This window comes from Podarcis filfolensis, assembly GCF_964270895.1.
Source record: "Podarcis filfolensis genome assembly, chromosome: 2".
NCBI classification, from domain to species: Eukaryota; Metazoa; Chordata; class Lepidosauria; order Squamata; family Lacertidae; genus Podarcis; species Podarcis filfolensis.
This window is the reverse complement of record NC_139605.1, coordinates 79,018,486-79,038,958: the sequence shown is the minus strand read 5'-3', so window position 1 is coordinate 79,038,958 and position 20,473 is coordinate 79,018,486. Positions and strand designations below refer to the sequence as shown.

Here is a 20,473-nt window from a genome sequence, read left to right as displayed (position 1 = left end):
GTCATTCCTACACATCCTAAAAGTGCTAGTTTTCACTTTTTGCAGATGCGTCTGGCACAGTTTCTGCTGCCCTAGGCAAATTAAAATTCTCAGTTTGCTATACAGCAACATCATAGCTCAATGAATGATCAAGACACGGGCTGCATAAAACCAAGTTGTCTCATTGGTACAAGGACTTCTGCTCCCCATGTAACATCTGTCCTGGTACTTTACTCCAACCCCCCGAGCAGAAAGGGTGCACAAGCAAAGAGGAAGTCCTGTTGCACAGACAAGCTCTTTTGCTTACAAGACAACTTTGTTCAACACTGTACTGTAACCCTTTTAGCAAAGGCTTCCCACCCACCCCAGCCACACGGAAGCTAAGTGTATGTTTAGACACAATATAAACAAAATAAAGCTGCTCTGAGGTTTGATGAATTTGTTCACAAATACAGTTCATGTGGCAACTGAATAGCTAAAACAATAGCTTTGAGTGTTTGGAGTAGGCTTCAGCAAAGAGATTTTAACTTGGAAATTATAAACAAATCCCAGTTTCTGCATATTGTATAAACTAATTCATGGAAAGGTTTGACTTTCTCAAACATGAAAATTACTACCCCCGCAGGGAACTTAAAGATGCAGGGCCTACACTATTAAGGAGGTAACCAGACAACTACAATTAAGTGTACAGTCATACCTCCGGTTGCGAACATGATCCGAGCGGGAGGCATGTTCGCAACCCGCAGCGTTCGCAGCCTGAAGCACTGAGTCTGCACACGCGCGTGACAAGATTTAGCACTTCTGTGCATGATGTCATTTTGTGCTTCTGCGCATGAGCTGAAACTCGGAAGTAACCCGTTCCAGTACTTCCAGGTTCGGCATGGTCCACAACCCGAAAATGCGTAACCCACAGCGTTCATAACCCAAGGTATGACTGTATTCATTTCACTGTGTATATACAGTTGTAACTTGGTTCTCAAACAATGCGTTCCTGCAATCAATTGAAAACCAAGCCACGGCTTCAGATTGGCTGCAGGAGCGTACTGCAGCCAATCGGAAGCCGCGCTGGACATTTGGCTTCCGAAAATCGTTCAAAACCTGGAACACTCACTTCCAGGTTTTGATCATTTGGGAGCCGATTTGTTCGGGAACCAAGGCATTTGAGACCAAGGTATGACTACAGGAAACGAAAGGACATTGCACTTACTGTCTATTAGGGTGGGGGACCTATGACTCTCCAGTTGATGGTGGACCAGTTCCCATAATCTTTGACAATTAGCAATATTGGCTGATAGGAGCTAGAGTCCAGCAGTATCTATCTGAAGAACCACAGGTTCTTCACGGCTGTTCTAGAATGGGGTGCAACTTTATAACATACCATTTCTTGACTGCATAAGAAGTACATTTTATGTTCTTATTAAAAAAGATGTTTACAAACATTTAAAGCTTTATGTGCAGTACTGTACAGACAAGAGCTGAAGAGCAACAGAATATTGCAATGACATCTGCATGCCCAATGACATTTTGGGCCGGAGTTTCTCAAATGGCAAGAGGGGAAGCTGCAGGGCAAACCCTGTTGAAACTCTTCCTGTGTTCTAAAGCAGTTACAGCACCAGACCCTCATCAAATACCAAAAGTCAAAAACCCAACTGGGAATGCCACAATTCTTGATTGTATGTGAGGCAGTCATTTGATTCAAAGTCAGAACCACCACCAACCTTGTGGAGAGACCATTGGAATGATGACTGGCTTGGTCTGAGTAGAGGCCCAGGAAGAATATTACTGCGAGGTTGCTCTGCCCAAGATTGCAGCTGACTGGCTGGTTCAAGGTTTATCTTACAAATGAACTTGGCACAAAAGTATGGGAGACTCTAATTACAGGTAACTCACATCTTACGCTTATTTCACTTACGCAATTGCAGCTTTGTGTGGGTGGGGTGGAGAATAAAGACCAGAGGAAACCCGCTCACCATTTATTTATTTCCCCACAACCACCCACACAAAGTTGCAATCATGGGCTGACTTGGCTTTGGGAAGGCGATGCAAGAGCCCTTGCAGCATCCCAGAGCCCTTGCGCTGCCTTCTCAAAGTCAGGTAAGCAGTGCTCCACCTTGCACGGGGGTCGGTTCTGGGGTTTCCTGGCTTTATGCATGTTTGCGCCTACGCATGAAGCCCTGGAACTGAACCCTCACGTAAGATATGAGCTACCTGTACACCACAATTTAGCATACACAGCTGGGTCTACAGGCACTTCCATATAATCCAAATTGTGCTTGGGTCAACTGAGTGGATGCCACACAGAATTGCAACAGCATGCCACATCTGCTTTTAATTACCCAGCCTTCAAAAGAACGTGCTTTTATATATCACAACATAGAACATCACTTCAAAATTCATTTTACTAACTTGCCATGTTGGCAGTTTTCTGTCAAAATTAAAGCCAGGAGCACATGGGGAGTGGTATTCTTATTCTAAAGAATGATGCACCCTATAGTTTTTCAACATAACTTTCAGCTGGCAGGGTTTTTAAAATAATAATGATAATGATAATAATAATAATAGCATTATTATAGGTTTTTTATTGCTGATATACATATAGTACTGACTTGTGAACTATGTATATGCCATAGCATTACCGTGTTAGCACAATTTAAATAAAAGCCTATTGTCGTTAAGTGATCTAAAAGCTATCGAGAAAAAGCAGTGAACTATTTTTAAGCCTAGTTCTCACAGGTGAGTTCTTTGGCCAATTTATATTTCACAACATTTTTGCTTGAGTTCAAGGGAATACATTTGAAAAAAAAAAAAAAAGACAGCTATCTTCCAAGACTAGAGAAATCTGGCCCTCCTTTGCTGTAGTTTCCAGAAATTTCTGCTCCACTGAAGTCAAATCCAGGGTTCTGGGAAGGAAAATAAAAACACACATGGAAAAAAGCATTATTTCATTTATACCCATTCATCAGATTAACTTGCAGCATTTGCTAACTGCTTTGCAAATTAAAAGAAGCATTTAGTCTAAAGGCCTAACCCAGGGGTGGCCAACCTGCAGTTGTTGATGAATTGCAGTTTCCATTATCCCTGAGGACCATAGACCATACTGGCTGTGGATTCATGGGAGTCACACCATCCAAAGGGCCATCTCTTCCCTAAACTGTGTAGGAAGCACACCCCACCCCAACATCCCTATGCGCACTGCCTCTCTGCCACCCGCTCTCCCCCAGTCCAGACCACTGCACACTCAGCTCCTATGTCAGGAGTAGAGAGGATAGAACTGGCACAACTTAGGGACACTGGGAATATGGTCCGTGGGATCACTACCGCTAGTTTGTTTATTTAGATAATTGATATACCACTGCGGCTATATTCAGGATACGTCTCAATACCCTGCTTCCGTAATGTACAAATCTTGGTTCAAATACATAGCCACAAACATTAACTGATGTCCCCGGACTTGCCTCTCTTTGGAACCTTTCTAGCGTCAGCTTCCTCTGCATCTGGTCCTGGACCCAAGGATCAGCAGCATACTCGTTCTCAAGCAAAGAACTCCAGCAATTTCCGGCATCACGGTTGGTTTTCGTCAAGACGATTCGTATCAGTTTCTGGTCCTCTGTTTTTTAAAGAAGTGTGCTTTTCAAGAGAGGAAGATGACACACAACAGCTGGAAACTTGCGTGCATTTAGACCAGCTCCTTTTTTTTGACCAGCAAGCAAAGGCACGTGCTCTCTCTAAACTATTACACACAGTGTTTGTGGAGCCAACACCAAATGAATGAGCTTTCCTTTTGTGACTAAGTTTTTTTTTGTCTTCATATATTCATCCTCAGACTGCTGCAGGGGTCAGCAACCTTCAGATATCAATGGACATCCTGCTTGGGAGGGGCAGTGGTTCTCCAACCCCTGTGTAGTGCACTTAGATCGATGGAAGGTGACCAATTATTAACAGCAGCAATCATATGACAGACAGCTTGGCTGTGCAAAATTGCTGTCAGAGATTCTGAGATTTATTATCACATTAACACATTCCCAGGTGACTGAAGCTTGTAAGGTGGTACGCAAATCGTTTAATAAGAACAAACATCATGCCTCTGCAGGAGTATTGTGGACTGACAAACATTTACTGAACTGGGAGAGGAAGAAGAAAGATAGTTCTTTTTCTCTAGCTTCACTACACCTGCCATTCCTCTAAGCATAATTCTTTAGGCATACATAGAAGGAGGTAAGAGTTCTTTCTGTTTTCGTGCTTGTACCAGAGCAAAATAAAAATAAAATGTTCTCCCCAGCAACAAGCTGTTGAGTGCCTTTATGGACCTCTGCATAAAAGACAAACGTCACAGAAACAAACCCTCCACATGCAGATGCAGTAACAGCCCCACATGCTCCGCTTTAGCCCCAATGCATGAGTGATGAGCACAACAGGCCTTAATGAGGAATTGGAGGTCTGTGCCCGCCTATCATGACCTCATCCAACTATCTCTATGCTCAGCCAAATGAGGCAGTAACTGGAACTCACATAACATAATAGGGAGGCTGTATGGGTGTATGGGAGGCATGCACAGTCTTTATTTATTTGTCGAATTTATATCCCACTCTTCCTCCTGAAGGGCAGCAAACACAACCACAATTTATAACAAGCATGCTAAAACAGTGGAACGATTCTGGAAACAGTTTCGGTATGAAACTTCATTTCATCCATTACTTCCACTCCCCAGGCAGTTCAGGAGAAGGGAGGGAGAAACAGGGCTCTGCCAATCCACGTGTGAATCTTTCTGTGCCCTTGCAAGGAAGGATGAAAACCCCATGCAAATTCCACGAATAAAACATTAACTTTACCGGGGAAGAAAACTCAACAAAGAAGCTAAATTGCTTCCCAAAAGTTCACTTAAACAAAGGTTTTACCTAGTGTCCATGTTGCTTCATCCGCTATTGTAGAATCAAAGAGTTTACCCTGAAAGAAATATTAACTGTTTTAAAAAGTGTGTTGTATCATGCATTTGTAAACAAACAAGATTTGCTTAAATCTTCAAACTTCTTAAGGTGGTTCCAGAAATATCATTTGTTTTGTGTTGCATGTAAGTAAATGATAATTGTTGGATTCGGTCTATTTTTTGAAAAAAACTACTTGTTAACTAGTTTAGTAAATTTGTTTAATTACAGGGACTCAATCTCCTTGTCTGGTATTGCCATTTTAATTATACAGTTTGGATTCTATTATGTGTGCAACATCCCAATAGTGCAATATAAGCTGAATATAAACTCCTTTATTTCTCATGAATTTGTATTCCATTAATCTACAAAGGCAGAATCATACAACTTTCCACATGTGATGAAGCAGGCAAATGCTTGCTCACACAAAAGGAATGCAGAAATCTAATGATGTGCACAGATCTGCAAGTACAAGGCTCAGACCACATTAATGGCTGACCCCATTTACCTAGGAGAAAGGCCTATTGAATTCAACAGCATTTAGTTCTGAGTACGTATGGTGAGACCTGCGCTTTTAAGAGAGTGTAGGGGGCAGCAAGGAAAGAGATCAAGGATACTACCAAACTCCCACACTCACTTTCCTCTTGGATAGACAGCTCTTTTTTCAAAGACTCAGGTCTTTAGAGACAGTTTATGTTTGTTTGTTTTGAGGGTGCATTCTGCAACATGTCATCGATGCAATAACAGTGTATTGTGGTGGATTTAAAACTGGACCCTCCACAGATCATTCCAGTTTATGAGGTGTTGTGCAATGTTGTCCCAATGTTATCACATTATTGCTGTCAGCATGTACACTCATGAACGAGACTATAGCGCAACAAGAGCAGGACTAAAGTCTACTTGGGGCACCAGTAGTATGAAAAGTTACAGGATTTCAGAAGGAAGTGGCAGACATGCACTGATTGGAAACAAAGAAGTATCTCTGCCCCAAACCATTTTGCAGGTGCAAACAGTACTGAGAGTGGGATCACATATAACCACTCCGATACCACTGGGAGCACAAATAATCACGAATGCCCAATAAAATGGGCAGAGGCCCCGTTTGACACATGCATATTCATCACCTGAAGACTCTTATCATCAAGTGAGACCCCCGGGTATAGGGCGGCATATAAATTCAATAAATAATAATAAAATAATAAGTGATGGCTCACATGTACAACAATGTCACGGAATAGTTTGTTTGTTTGTTTGTTTGATTTCATTTATATACCACCCTTCATCACAAAATCTCAGGGCGGTTCACAATATAACACCATTGCCAGAAACTCTTCTTCCCAGCATATCAACTGATCACTTTTCCACTGAGTCAAGACAGATGGACCTTTTGCCTTGATGCAGAATGTCTCCTCTTACACCAGAGGAACTGAGGCAGTTACAGGTTTAGTATGCAGCCAGACTAGCTTTGGGAGGTAGGCTATGGAGCTAGAGAAAGAAGAATCATAGAACTGTAGAGTTGGAAAGTACCACAAGGATCATCTAGTCCCGTGCTTCCCAACGTGGGGCACACGCCCCATAGGGTGGCAATTTGATTTTTAAGGGGGGCAATCCGAGAATGAGTTATTAACAGTTAATGGCCTTTCAGGCTTCCTCCACGTGAATAGGAGTTCACATTTTGAATAATAATCATAATATGTCGGGGGGGGGGGTGGCACTAGGATTTTAGAGATGCTTAAGTGGGGCATGGCCAAAAAAAGGTTGGGAACCAATGATCTAGTCAGAGCCACATTTAGATTTGATGAGACCCTAAGCTACTGAAGGTTATGGGGCTCATTTATTTGTCCAGCTGTCTTTGTCAACAACAAATTGTTGCAGTTTTTTGTGTTGAATATATGCTATATGGTAATTTATGGACCTAATAGGTATCTAATGCCATTTACACATAAAATGTGTATTTTATCAAAGTAATTGATATAGAAATGAGCAAACCAGTGATATTTTAGGGAGCAGGCAAGCAGGTGGGGCCCATTACTTACAACATAGGAGCCTACACAACACAAAACACTGTTGCTGTATGTAGGTTTTATATTATTTGCTTTTTATCTTCTATTTTGGAAATGTACATCCAGTTTTTTCCTTTATTTTTTTGGGGGGGGGGCAAGAGAGTGGGACCCTAAGCTATGGCTTGTTTAGCTTATATGTAAACCCTGCACCAGATCTAGTCCAAGGCATGGTTATGACTCAGCAGGCCTAACTACAAGAGACTAAGAAAGGAAATATGTGCAACCATGCACTTTAAAAAAGCACTCCCAACGCGCATGGCTTCCTCCCAAGAACCCGCAGAGCCACAGGACTGAAGAGTTGGAAGGGGCGGCGCGGGCCATCTAGCCCAACCCACTTGCAGTCATAGAGGGCGCTGGGAACTCAAGCTCTGCAGTTGCCAGATTCCTTTGGGGGAAGCCGTGCGCTTGGGCGCGGAGTCGCCGCCCCTGGTTCCTGCCTCCTCCTCCTCCCCGCACCTTGAGAACTTCCTCGCCGGCCACGGAGAGAGACAGGTGGCGGCTCTTGAGGCTGCACTCGACGCTCTTGGCGCGGGTCCCCTGCGGCACGTCCACCTCGATGAACACCTCTTCCATGGTCTGGTACCAGCGGCCCCAGGGTGTGGCGCACGGCACCAGCCCGCTGCGCTCTTCGAACGGCGCCGACATCCACTCAGCGGGCGCGTAGCCTCATTCCCCCCACCACGACCCCAGCGCCGGGGAAAGGGCGCATGCGCCCTCGTCCCTCCGCCTCGCAACCCGTCCCCGGAAGTGGTCCTCGAAGTGCCCCACTTCCGCCAGCTTTTCACTGCCCATAGAGCTAGAAAAAACAAGAGCAGTCTCCGTTTAAAAAAATGTTCTACAAATAAGGAAAGGCGGACATCTTGGAGAATATAAAGTTGTACCTAACCCCACCCAGTCAAACTCATGTTTGGAAAGGCTTCTTGTTGATTTGAAATGCAAACTGTGTTTGCTTGTGGAATGCGCTCGCTACTCAGGATGCGTCCCCGGACTATGCGCAGATGCATTCTGCTGGAGGCGCGCAGAAGGAAAGGCGCTTTGTATACCCGCAACTGGATCAGTAAACTACACCTGTCGCCTAAGAGGAGCACCCGCGTTAAAATCAGACTATTACAACGAAAACGGGTGGAATATAGGAAGAGTTTTCGCCGTGCATGGAGAAACAATGCAATGAATTCGTTTGCTGACGCCTCCCAGACCGTTTATTGATTTCCACGTCAGAGCCCTCCCTATACATTTAGGCAGAGCGGGGCCGTTAAACGAGACTACGTCGCTCTTGGCCCGCCTTCCTGGGAGGAAGCCCAGGGGACTGGCTTCTGAGCCGTCCCGCCGCAGGACTGCTCTGAGGCTTCTCTTCCCCTTTCTATCTCTGCGTTGCCCCCTCTCCTGCCCCGCCTCCCTCCCGCTAACACCTCCCAGTGGAAGCCTCTTGGCCGGCGGCGCGCGTTCCTGATTGGCTGCGTTGAGTTCATATGACGCGAGAGGCGGGGCGCCGCGGTTTTTTGAATTCGTTCTGCTCGCTGCAGGCTGGGCAGACGCTGCTTTTCGCCATGTCGTTCCCGAAGGCTCCTCTCAGGCGCTTCAATGAGGCACCAAGTGAGTAAAGGGCCGGGAGGTGGGGAAGGGGCGCTCGGTTGCATCTCCAAAGGGCGCAGGGGGTGAATAAGCAGCGGGGAGTATCTACCCAGGGCTTTGCTGAGAGCCCGTCTAGTCCACCACCCAGTCCTCCCCCCCCACACCTATTTTTGTCCCCGTTTCTCTAAGGCACACATGGAAGCTCCACTTAATTCTGTGCCCCTTCCCCACTGAAGGCGATGTTTGGCCTTCTCTTGTCCAAAGTCCAATCTCACTTGGGTACCAGCCTGTTTGTAGTCTAGTATGACTGGCTCAAGATGGTTTGCTGCCCGAGGTAAAGGGCAAGACACTTCTGCCTCCCATTCCATGTATAAATGTTCTTAATCTTAAACATTGGTGATGGTAAGTAGGAGAACAGAAGCATAACCACCCGACGACACCCCACTTACCATTCCCCTCCCCCTCTTTTCTTCCTAGTTATTTAAATTCAGGTAGGTAGCCGTGTTGGTCTGATGCAGTCGAAATATATATATATAATTGTCCAGTAGCACCTTAGAGACCAACTAAGTTTGTTCTTGGTATAAGCTTTCGTGCGCATACACACGAAAGATAACAAGAACAAACTTAGTTGGTCTCTAAGGTGCTACTGGAATTTTTTTATTTTATTTTTTTAGTTATTTAAAGCAATTCATGAACCAAGAACTCATACACTGACCACTAATAATGAACCATATGTTGTAGATATCACTCCACATTTATTATGCCATTTTTGTGATATACTGTACAAATGAGATGAGAAAACTTGGTATACTTATTTGTACATTATTTTCGTTTTTAAACCCTAATAATAATAATAATAATAATAATAATAATAAAACATTGGTGATGGTACAGGGTCATTCACTGCACCTGAAGGCACCGGCTGGCTTACGTGGTGCCAGACAGGCCTTGTGCACATAGAGTTTAGTCCTCCAACACATCGCTACTGCTCCCTTCCTTTGTTTTTCTTTAGCTGATAGTAGGACTGGCCCTAAGTTTTGCCCCCTTCATTTTAAAATTGACTTTTAAAGCAATTCTTAAGGCACCAGGAAATGGCTGGAGCTTTTTTTTCTTTTCAAGTTATAAAAATATTGCAAATGATTACATTGTATAATATTTGTATTATTTCTCAATGGGCCCTGATAATGCATTCACGATCATTGTCATTGATTTAGTTGGTGCAGACTAAAGTTTGTAGTGTCCCTTGAATTGGGTCATTTCTACCCTTTCATCTTGTGACTATTTTATCAGGAATTCAGAGATTATCAAAATATATTCCCTTCCTCAACAGAAATATGAAAAGGAGGTGAAAGAACCCCAGTGCACAATGTAATGAATGCAAACACTGCAGTAAGGATTAATTCAGCTTTTTCTGCAACAGTTGGCTATCCAAAATGTATATATTTTTTTAAATAGGTTTTTTTTAATCAGGGCTTTGATTTTTGCTGAATGTTCATCCTTCTTCCTACCTTATCTAGCTTGTGCCCCATCACCAGGTGCTTATGATGTCAAAGCTTCAGATCCATCAAAAGGACCTGTGTCTTTTGACAAGTCCCAACGATTCAAAGAGCATATGGGTAATGAAATCGTGAAAAAGCTGGATTGGCAAATGCTTGCTTGATGCTTCTTTAACAAGCTTCAGATCTGCGCTTCATGCATGAAGAGTCTGTTCTCATCTTCCATTCTTAACCATGTTCCATGTTTGTCAATGACATCCAGTAGTGTTATGTGTGTGTACCTGGACTCACATGTGCGCAGTCAGCAGTTTTTATGGAGCAGTCAAGTAATTTCGTTGTCCCTGAGAGGGGGCAATGACAATAAAGATATTATTATTATTATTATTATTATATACACATTACTGAGAGGTTTAGGAGCTTTTGCTGGAGTTATGACTTGCGCTTGTTATGGATGTGCATTAACACTTACTGTCCTTCTGCTTTAGAGCTCCTGTTTGTTGGATTCCTACTTGTTTAGTTATAAATTTGTTCATTTTGCTGTCTTGTCTAAACACACAAAGAATAATGGAAGGTAAAATAATGCTAAGAGGTCGACTTGTGCTTGTGTGCATGTTAGCTTACTTACAGGTAGTCATTCCAACTTTCTCCTTTCTCTCATGCTGTGGCACTTATCCATGCCCCAAAGTAGATTTGCTTATAGTCGGTGTTTGTTTTGTGATGTCTAGACAATGTGGGAATGGTGGTATAAAGTTTTCTGTGAGACACCCGGGAAACAGAAGTACATCTGCTTAGTCCTTTTTTTAAAAATGGCTGAAACATAAACCTTTTTCAGATGGTTCTGCAAGATGGAAATTCTACATGTGGGAACACAGACAAATGCAATAGTGCAAAACTTTTCCACCCTCTTCTAATTCAAGGGGGATAGGCTTATACTTGTGCAAGTGGAACCTTGATCTGCCAGGGTTCTATGTTGCATTGAATGCATAATGCACTTGGTTCTCCATTTCATTTTGTCCACCAGCATCATTTCATGGATTGTTCTTGTGTTTCCTATCTATGGATGCCAAACATCTAAGGATGTTGAACAAATAATTTGGAAATGGAATCTGGTGAAAATTCTCTTATTTTTTTTCTTTTCGTAGAGGATGCAGGAATTCAGCAGAATGTTACCAGTATGAAATCTTCATCAACTGCTGCAAGAAAACTTGACTCGAAAGTAGGATTCATATTCTATTTTGCGTCTCCCTTGGCATTTTTCTAGTGCTGTGTCAAAATCTGCCCTTTAACTTTTCATGATTATTTTTTCTCCCCGGGGAATGGCTTCCATGTTTCTGCTTTGTTCTTGGAACTCAATAGAACTTCTCTATACTTTTTATGGATGTAGGTTTTGAGCTTACCTTATTGTTGCAAGATGGCATAGGGTGGAGCGTTATATATGCACACTTTATAGCAAACATTTTCCAGTCCTTTGCAGCCTCCCTGGCTGTCTGAGCTTCCTGGCTTGAGAAAGTCCTGTGGGAAGAGTTGCCTCCTCATGACTTCCTCCCCTGGACTTTAATTGAAATATGGGCACCCATGAAGGCTGTAGAGGGCAGACAATTGGTGAGATAATTTCTAGAATGAAAGGAAAAGCACGCACCCATTACTTATCATAAAAGTAAGGTAAGCACCACAAAACTCTGCACCCCACCCAGGATAATTTTGCTAAAGTTTTCTCTTTTCTTTATAACTGTCAAACTGAGATAGACCGAAAGATCACTTGTCTTTAGGAGTTTCTTCATGCACAGAAATCTGGGGAAATGTTTTTTTCCAGCAACTGGGAACGTGCATGTGTATATTTCTCAACTGCCTGCTGGATAAGTTGCATTTGTACTTCTGAAAAGCTGTGCTCATAAAGTGTGGGTGAAAGCAAAAGGAAATTGATTTTTTGGGTTTCAGCCCTTTTATGAAACAAACTGTTTTTCTTGGCCTCTAGAATTTAAAGCCAAACAGCTCGGGAATGAAAGCAGGAAAGGATTTGGCCAGCAAAAAAGACCTGAAAACATGCAAGGAGTTGGAAAAAGAGGTATAAACACCTACATCTCTTTTAGTAGCTTATTTAAATAAATCTATTGCATTTCTGGTGTGAACATCTATGGTTCTTTTAGAATAGGTTTGCAGAACCTGAAAGTTTTTAATGTTTGATGTTTTACTGTGCTTAATGCATTTAATTTGTTGGAAGCTGCCCAGAGTGGCTGGGGAAACCCAGTCAGATGGGCAGCATATAAATAATATCTTCTTCTTCTTCTTTGTCTCAATTAATTCTTAAACCTATTCAGGTTTGTTGGAGAGCCAAAGATTTGTTACTATATAATTTGACCGAAGACACTGGATATATTGGAGTGCAGCATTTTCCCTCAGTGTCACTACTGTCCCCCCAAATTCCCCAGTGATGATTAAATAAGTGGGTGGCCAAATCAATTTGTGTATTAGTCAGCACAATAGGAAACTCCCCTTGGAAGTACCCAAGGCCCTTTAAGTCGCCTGGCTATCATCAAACTCAACATCATAAACCATTTTGACATTGATGTTACAGGTGTCTGGAGTGTTTCAGTGATAGTTCTTTGTTTATATGCAATGTTGGATTTATGGTTGGCTTACTTGTAAACTACTTTGAAATCATTTATAAAAGCTGACATGTGAATTACTGCTCTGGTGGGTGACTTGGGGTTCCATTCAGACAGCTTGCTTTACTGAGCATTCATTCGTATGTATTTGTAGGGAGCTTTGATGACATTGCATCAGTTCCACTGCATTTCCCCACCACTTCCTTATATCACAAAAATTCTGATCATTCAGGGAAGTGGGTTTGTGACACAAACCTTCCCAAACAGCTGTAATTGTGGCAAACTGAATTTGCTGGCATTGCAACTGAATCACTGTTCGAAACTCCCATTGTTCAAGGGGCATTTTGTGACCGGGAATTTCATTAGCAATTTCTGAGCTCTGGGCGCAGTACTGTGCCTAAGATTTCAGATTAAAACTGCAGAGTGGAAGGAAAGGATGACCTTTTTCTGCCTCCTCACTTCTACCTACTCTCTGAAGACTGGAGAAGAGACCCTCTTAAGAATATTAGGGGGGTGGGCAGGGGAAGGACTAGACCAAGTGAAAAATGAACATAATATTTTAGCTGCAGTTCATTCATTTTCAGCTTTGTATTCTTGTTATAAAAAAGCGTGCCCAGACATTCTGTTGTTGTGCCCACAACCTAGTTTTAAGTTTCCATTTAGGTCCTAGCTTTCATTTCTCAGTTTCTAACACTAGACTGAAACCCACCCCAAAATAATGACAGTCTGCAAGTGCCCTGGGACAATTAATTCAATTGTGTTACTTATAACGAGAACATTTCGGAATTTCAACTAGTAATGAAACAATATTGTGGGGGAGGGGGGACTTGCTTCCTGGAACTATTTCTCATCTAATTTCATGCGTATTACTGTAGATTCGGGTGCTAATTGGAGAACGTGGCCAGCAGGATAAAAGGCTGCAAGCTCTGGAGGAAGATCTTGCAAAGTCTGAGTCAAAGCTGTCTGCTGCAATTAGGGAGAAAACCTCACTTTTGGCGAATATTGCTTCTCTGGAAAAGCAGCAGCTGGAGTTGATCAGGACCAATGAATTACTGAAATCAAAGGTACATATCATTATGGTTTATGTAGCTGCTGTGGTGTTTGGCCGCTCTTTAAGAGGCAGGATGAGCACCTATCTTCTGGTGGCAGTTTCCTCCTGCAAAGCTTTGTGCTTGAATGGGTCTGTCCTTAAGGCACAATGGGTGAACAGTAATTTCACAAACATGTTATAATCTGTGTAGTTAAAAAAAATAGAGATGGTGTCCATCCTTTCTCCACCTTTCTTGGTGGCCCTGCTAAGTTGTTACAATTATGCCTTTATTTTACCAAGTAAATACTAATTTGGGGGTTTATACAGTTAAACCTCTGCTCCCGAATGCCTCCGTTTTGGAACGTTTCGGCTCCCGAATGCCGAAAACCTGGAAATAAATGCTCCGGTTTTCGGAAGCTGAATGTCCACCGTGGCATCTGCTCGAGTGCAGGAGGCTCTTGCAGCCAACCGGAAGCTGCGCCTCGATTGCCGAACATTTCAGAAGCTGGACAGGCTTCCAGAACAGATTATGTTCAACAACTGAGGTTTGACTATTGTCTCGCTATCTACTTAATGTGACTTTGGACAGTAACAAACTTAAGCATGGGACATTCTTCCCTTTAACCACTTTAAAATGTGAGGGTTTTGTGCAGCAAGTTCCCTTTCATCAGGACACCCTACACTGGCATTGAAAATATGAACACAGAAGTAACTATGTATTGTGTGCACTTCCAAGCACTGATTTCCAATGGACGGGTTTATGCACGTGCTGGAGGCAGTAATGCCCTGCAATAGTCTTCTGCAATTTGATGCTCTCCAGATGTGTTGGACTGCAGTCTCCATCGGCCCCAGGCAGCCCAGCCAATGATCATGGATGCTGGGAGTGTGGAGGGCATCAGGTTGGGCAGGGCTGCTGAACACACAAGGCATGGGAATAAGTTTCATTGACTGCAAGGGGACTTCTCTTTATTTAAATTAACCTTTTGAGGCATTCTACATTAGATGATCCTGCTAGATCAGACCAAAGACCCATCTCACAGTGGCCAACCAGATGCCTGTGGGAAGCCTGCAAGCAGGACATGAGCGCAACTGCACTCTGCCCACCTGCAGTTCTCAGCACCTGGTATTCAGAGACAGTGGCAGAGCCACTGTGGCTAGTAGCCATTGATAGCCTTGTCCTCCATGAATTCTTCTAATCCTCTTTTAAAGCCAACTTGGTGGCCTTTTCCCACAGCTGCCACACACTGGGTCAACATCTTCTGCAAACTATCCACTATGACCCCAAGGTCTCATTCCTGGCCAGCCACTGCCATTTCAGAACCCAAGAGTAAACATGTGAAATTGAGGATATTTTTGTCCTGGTATGCATCACTTTTTACATGTTTACATTGAATTTCATTTGCTGTTTTACCACCGATTCAGCTTGGAGAGGTCCTTTTGGAGCTCTTCACACACTCCTTTTGTTTTAACAACCTTGAACAGTTCTGTAGGCTCACACTCCAATTTGTTCCCACTGGAATCTAGAATGGCAGAGGGTAATTTTGGCCAGATAGGATTTGTTCTAGCTAGGTTGCTCCTGAAGATTCCTAAAGATCAGAACTAAAATTGAGAAGAAAACTTTCCTTCTCTCCTGCTTTCTCCCCTTAAGTTCCTTGAAGATGGAACACGGAAGAATACAAGGCTATGGATAGAGGTAATGAAGCTGCGGAATCTTAGGAATGCAAAGAAGGTGAGTTACAGTACTCAGACTGGGATTAAAACCATATCTATCACAGTATAACTAAGACTTTAAACTTCTTGGCTTATGGGGAGAGGGAGGGTGAAATCTAATGTAATGCTAAGTCTCATTCCATTAGTGCAAAGATTTCTCCTTGCACAAAAGGACGTTCTTCCCTTCACCACCACCACATCCCAGAAAAATTGTTCTGGTGTTCCCTCAACACAAGCAAATTTGGCGGGGGGCAGTATTCTTATTGTGCAAGCAGAAGCCCTGATGGGATGCAGTAGTTGAAAACCACCCTCAATGTTGATCTGCTAGGACTACAGATTTTCTTTATGAATCCATCAGTGAGGGAGAGTTCAAAATTGCTAATGTAGACATTGAACAGTGGGAGAGTTCACATTGCTCAGGTTAGGTTCCTTTTATTGGTTGACTTATTGCTGCTAAACTTGAAAAAAATTGAATAAGGGAAGGTTTGATTATATTTTAAGGTTTTAATCTTTTGTGTAATGCCTATGTGTGTGGTTTTTAGACAGGCCCCGTTAAAAAGGAAGACACAGAAACGAAACTGCACAAAGTTCAAAAAGACTTGGTGCAGTCACAGGAAAAAGTAGCACAGCTGGAAGAGCAACTGTAAGTTACTGCATGAAATGTCAAACAGTAGCCCTTTTTGTTAACTTTGTGGTACTTGAGTAGGCTAACCTTTTAAGTGTAATGGGTCTTGAAAGGTAAGAGGTAAGAGTCTGTAACCATCTTCTATGGCAAACTGCTTTTTGAAACACCAAAATGTTACTTTTTAAGGCTTTTTTAAAAAAAGAAAAAAGAGGCATTACTTAACATAAATATTTCAGACTTGGTGCAGGTGAGTGGCCAGTGAAATACATTTGCAAGCTAAAGTATGTTTCCTTCAGTTAGTCCATTCAACTTCAGTTACTTTGCTCCTTAGTTAGCAATAATGCTCTGTTGGAATCTTTTAGAGCGGCCAAGCAATTTGAGCCATAACATGTTTTTTTGACTAGCGTGTCCTAGTTGGACATCTTAAGTGACAGGAAGCAGTACCATCTGCTCACTGGAGAGCCATTTAATCAATAGTAATTGAAATCAGATGTTGGACAGTAAACTTCCCCACTTTTCTATCCAAATGGATTTCTGTTCAAAATCAGCACCTCTGTTTATAACAATGGCTTAGCTGGGAGTGGAGAGAAAGAGGGGTGTTGTCCTTGTATTTAGCGTTGCTTTCTCCTGTGACTCCTGAACTCTTAAGTGCCTTTGCCTTTAAGAGAAATAGCTAAGAAAAGAGCTGGAACATGATGACTGTAGGGATATCAATGGTCCAGAAGTATCCAACACAGAGTGATTGTTTTCAGGTCTTAACCTGTAGTGGTTGAGGATGGAGTCTCTACTGAGTGGCCTCTATTGCTTGTTGTAAACATTATGTGATAACATGAGCAGCACCACGCTGCTGCTTTCCACAGTTCAGTTGGTCTGTAGGTTTTATTTGCTATGGCTTTGCGTACCCTTGGATACTGATAAAATAATGCTTAGATAGAAATAGAGATTGTATGTCCAAATTGTCAGTGAACATTTGACAACGTAGGCCATGATTTTGAACATATATCCATAGAATTTTTTTAATGGAAAAGCACATTTCAGAAAGGTGACATTGATGCCTTTATGCACCTAGTTAAACAAAAACTGCCAAGCAAGCTTGACTTCTGGGACATTAAGATAAGAGGGGATTGTAGTTATTCTTGGTCATATTTGATGCTAGTCCTACTCAGAGTAGACCCATTAAAGTTAATGGACATGACTAAATTAGGTTCATTAATTCCAGTGGGGGTCCTTTCAGCAGGAGTTAGTTGAATATGGTCCTCTGTATCTTTTCCCAATGGTTTTCAACTTTGTAAAGCTCAGCTGCTACCTGGGCTGTGGTAAGGATTCTAAGTAACTGATCTTCTGTATACCCTAGGAAAGAAACTGCTTCTTTCCATTTCTTGGTTATTTTGTACTTTCCAGTTGAAAACTTAACTACATATTTTAGGCCCCTACATGGCTGGAACGTTCCTTTTGGAAAACTTAACACTCACTTTTTTCTGATCGAGTTTTTAAAGACCCTATTCCATGCTCCCCTACATTTTCATTCTGTTTTAGGACAGCAAGTGAAAAGCAAGCTGAAGAGACATGTGACTTAGAGAATCTCCTGGAATACATTGCAGAACTTGCGTAAGTCAAGTATACTTAGTCTTAATTTCACATCTTTGACACAAGCACTGTCTGGTAAAGGAACCTTGGGACTTGGCCTTGTACATTTTATTTCTACAAAAAGCCTAAGATTTGAATTTGCCTAATTGTGCATTTGTCTGCACTTGTTAAACTGAAGTGTGAAGCTAGTGGTTCCGAAAGCCATAACTGCCACAAGCTACATTTTTAGAGGTGACGAGTCCATTGCTAGTTCTCAGAGCGGGTGTCACAAATGTTTACTGAGATAAAAGCTGGGTTTTTGCCTAGGCTGCTGCTGTTCTATGGAAGTGAAGGCAGGGTGTGGAGAAGTTGGCATTTGTGGATGGGATGGACCACAAGTGTCCATGTTGGCTTACTGATGACTCTTGAGTTAGCATTGATGGTAATGTTGAGAAAAGAAGAGACTACCAGCAGGCAGCTGTTCTGAGCCAAGATGCTGGTGCATCCATCATTTATAAGGGTAGAGATTATGGTTAATTAGGATTGTCTTCTCCAGCCAGGTGTCATCAAGATGTTGCTATACTACAGCATCTGTTTATCTCAGACCAGTGGCATTGCTAGCTAAATTGGATGGGATTTGGATTCTATCTGGAGGGTACCAGTTTGAAAAGGCTAGACTAGAAAATGCAGTTTGCTAATATTCCTATATCTTTGGCTAACATACCAGCTTATGTTTATTTGGGAAGGCATTTAGACACTGGAGTGTTTAGGTTGTGGATATCTGCTACTCTTATTCCCCTTGAAGGAATAATATACATTGATGAGTCATCAGCCAGAAGCTTCTAAAACTGCAAGAGAACCAGTACCTCTCCTAAATGCATCTTTGGGCATTTTAGGAACAGCAACGAAATCATAAGGGCCTGTTGGGGTAACTTTTTGGCATATTTCAGTCCCAGCAATTGTTTCAAGCATTGTGATTTCTAAAGGACTTTGGGTGACCTCTGTTTCTGGTCTGGAGAGTTTGAGGATGTTAATGGGATCCAAGTCCTTACCTGAAGATGAAATGAAGATCCGATCAAGGAGCAGCATGCTAAATATAACCTTTAAATGAACAAAACAAAAGTAACTAGGGCAGGCTTACCAAGATATTCTTGTGATCTCTTCTTCAAGCAGTAGTAAAATGTGACTACTTCAGAATATTTCTCAGAAGAGACTGCTGGCAGGACAGAGGCCTAAAATAAGACTCGCTACATTGCAAAGCTAGGGGAAGTTGCTGAGCTGAGATCTAACTTTTGCCAGAGTAAACCTACTGTAAACTAAGAACATCGTGTGTTTCTTTTTTTCTCCCCAACAGCAATGTTTCAGAACAAGTTGATAAATACAAGCTGGATGTCATCCAGTTAGAGGCAATAATAGAAGCCAAGAATAAGGACATTGACACATTGCAAAGTACTCTTGAAACGAAAGAAGCAACGCTGTCTACAGAAATTGAAGAACTGCATGAAAGATGCAAGTTGCTTGAACAGCAAAAAGGTGACCATAAAGTTACGGTGTGTTTTTGGCAAATATGCCTACGTTACTTTCAAAACAGACCTCATTTTCTCAACGACAGCTCCAAGTTTAATCTTGACTGATGTGCACAGTATTATGAGGCAATTTATTTTTATTGGTGGTGGAAATCATTGTGCCAAGCAAACCTCTTCCTGTATGTTACTTTTACTTTGGGAGACACAAATGCAGGAATCTAGGAATGAACTGGGAATGGCAGAAAAGTTAGAATTTTAAAAGTTCTATCTATATCCAAGCAGTTTTTTTGTGTAACTTTTTATTTTTTTTTTTATTTTTTTTTAGAGAAATGCTTAATTGAATATGGAGAAAAGGAGAAAACGGCAAATGCGGAAATAGATCTTCTGAAAGAAAAACTGATTCAAGAAGAACAGGAGCGCCAAAAGCAGAAGGAAGCCTATAATGTAAATAAAGCTGAGCAGGAGTCTAGAAAGCTGAAGAGTTTTATCCTGCTAGTCACCATTTGCAGACAAAGAACAACTACTGTTGGAGATTTTGTGCTGCTATTTCACATTATCTGAAGCTTCCTAACCTATTTCACTCTTAGCAGTATTGGAGAATAATGGGCATAGTTTTGGGTTATGTCTCAGATTATTGAATCAGCCACCCCAATTTGCCATGGAGAGATTGGGCTGCGTTATATCTACCCAGAAATTTAATATGTGGTGGGGTACTGTCTCAAAATTCCATCAAAATAGTTTCAAAAAACAACATCTGTGTCTAGAATACTTTCTCAAATTAGGAAGCAGTGGCAGAGAATGTTGGGTTGAAGCAGAACATGATCAGAAGGAAGGTTAACTTGGCAGATTGTTCTAATTAATGGGTTCACTCGAGCGACATGCTATTTGTTGAATCTACTTCAGGTGGCTTCTGCTAATTTGCGTCAGGGATTGGAAAGAGAATTGAGAGAAACCATGGCTGAGTTGGAGAGACTGCACGCTAAAGAAGACCAAGTTGAGATGGTGGTGAAACACTTGGAAAATGTGAAGGAATCCCAAGCTGAGAAGCTAGCAGCACTGGAAGCAGAACTGAGAGGGTGTGTAGAGAAACAGTGATTTGCATACTTACATTTAGACACAGTTCTCACAAATGGCAGGTGATGTGAGCAAACCTGTACCTGAGCTGTAGTCTTTCAAGCTGCAGGTGAAAAAGATCAGATGACATATATTGACAAAACTCTCTCTAACTCTCTCTCTCTCTCTCTCTCTCTCTCTCTCTCTGTGTGTGTGTGTGTGTGTGTGTGTGTGTGTGAGAGAGAGAGAGAGAGAGAGAGAGAGAGAGCACTAAGCCATTTTGTGCACATTGCTTTTAACTCAAAAGGACTAGGGTACTTTAAAG

General features: G+C 42.2%; 2 protein-coding genes and 1 long non-coding RNA gene across 6 annotated transcripts in view; 1 reads left to right on the top strand and 2 right to left on the bottom strand.

Annotated features, from left to right (window-relative positions):
- Positions 1-2,540: 2,540 nt before the first annotated feature.
- NUDCD2 (NudC domain containing 2) lies at positions 2,541-7,609 on the bottom strand (the record flags this gene model as incomplete). The annotated part of the gene is made up of 4 exons (XM_083597513.1): positions 2,541-2,879; positions 3,435-3,586; positions 4,875-4,923; positions 7,421-7,609. The coding sequence occupies 4 exons, from the start codon at positions 7,607-7,609 to the stop codon at positions 2,796-2,798; spliced, it is 474 nt and encodes a 157-aa protein (XP_083453639.1). The 3' UTR covers positions 2,541-2,795.
- A 153-nt stretch (positions 7,610-7,762) lies between these two features.
- HMMR (hyaluronan mediated motility receptor) overlaps positions 7,763-20,473 on the top strand; it is an 18,623-nt gene continuing 5,912 nt past the window's right edge. Inside the window, exons 1-12 of one of the 4 annotated variants that reach the window (XM_083597012.1) lie at positions 8,471-8,557; positions 9,867-9,925; positions 10,054-10,152; positions 11,175-11,248; positions 12,008-12,097; positions 13,514-13,702; positions 15,317-15,397; positions 15,921-16,021; positions 17,540-17,611; positions 18,924-19,102; positions 19,421-19,539; positions 19,999-20,171. In XM_083597012.1, the coding sequence (XP_083453138.1) occupies positions 10,149-10,152; positions 11,175-11,248; positions 12,008-12,097; positions 13,514-13,702; positions 15,317-15,397; positions 15,921-16,021; positions 17,540-17,611; positions 18,924-19,102; positions 19,421-19,539; positions 19,999-20,171 (1,082 nt within the window). In that variant the 5' untranslated portion in view covers positions 8,471-8,557; positions 9,867-9,925; positions 10,054-10,148. Of the gene's footprint in view, positions 8,558-9,866; positions 9,926-10,053; positions 10,153-11,174; positions 11,249-12,007; positions 12,098-13,513; positions 13,703-15,316; positions 15,398-15,920; positions 16,022-17,539; positions 17,612-18,923; positions 19,103-19,420; positions 19,540-19,998; positions 20,172-20,473 lie in introns of all 4 variants that reach the window. The other 3 variants (XM_083597010.1, XM_083597009.1, XM_083597011.1) reach the window with 3 other exon arrangements.
- LOC310755165 overlaps positions 17,622-20,473 on the bottom strand; it is an 11,668-nt gene continuing 8,816 nt past the window's right edge. Inside the window, exons 3-4 of the long non-coding RNA XR_014544200.1 lie at positions 20,204-20,272; positions 17,622-18,670 (exon numbers count right to left, since the gene is read on the bottom strand). This is a non-coding gene — a long non-coding RNA (uncharacterized lncRNA). The remainder of the gene's footprint in view (positions 18,671-20,203; positions 20,273-20,473) is intronic.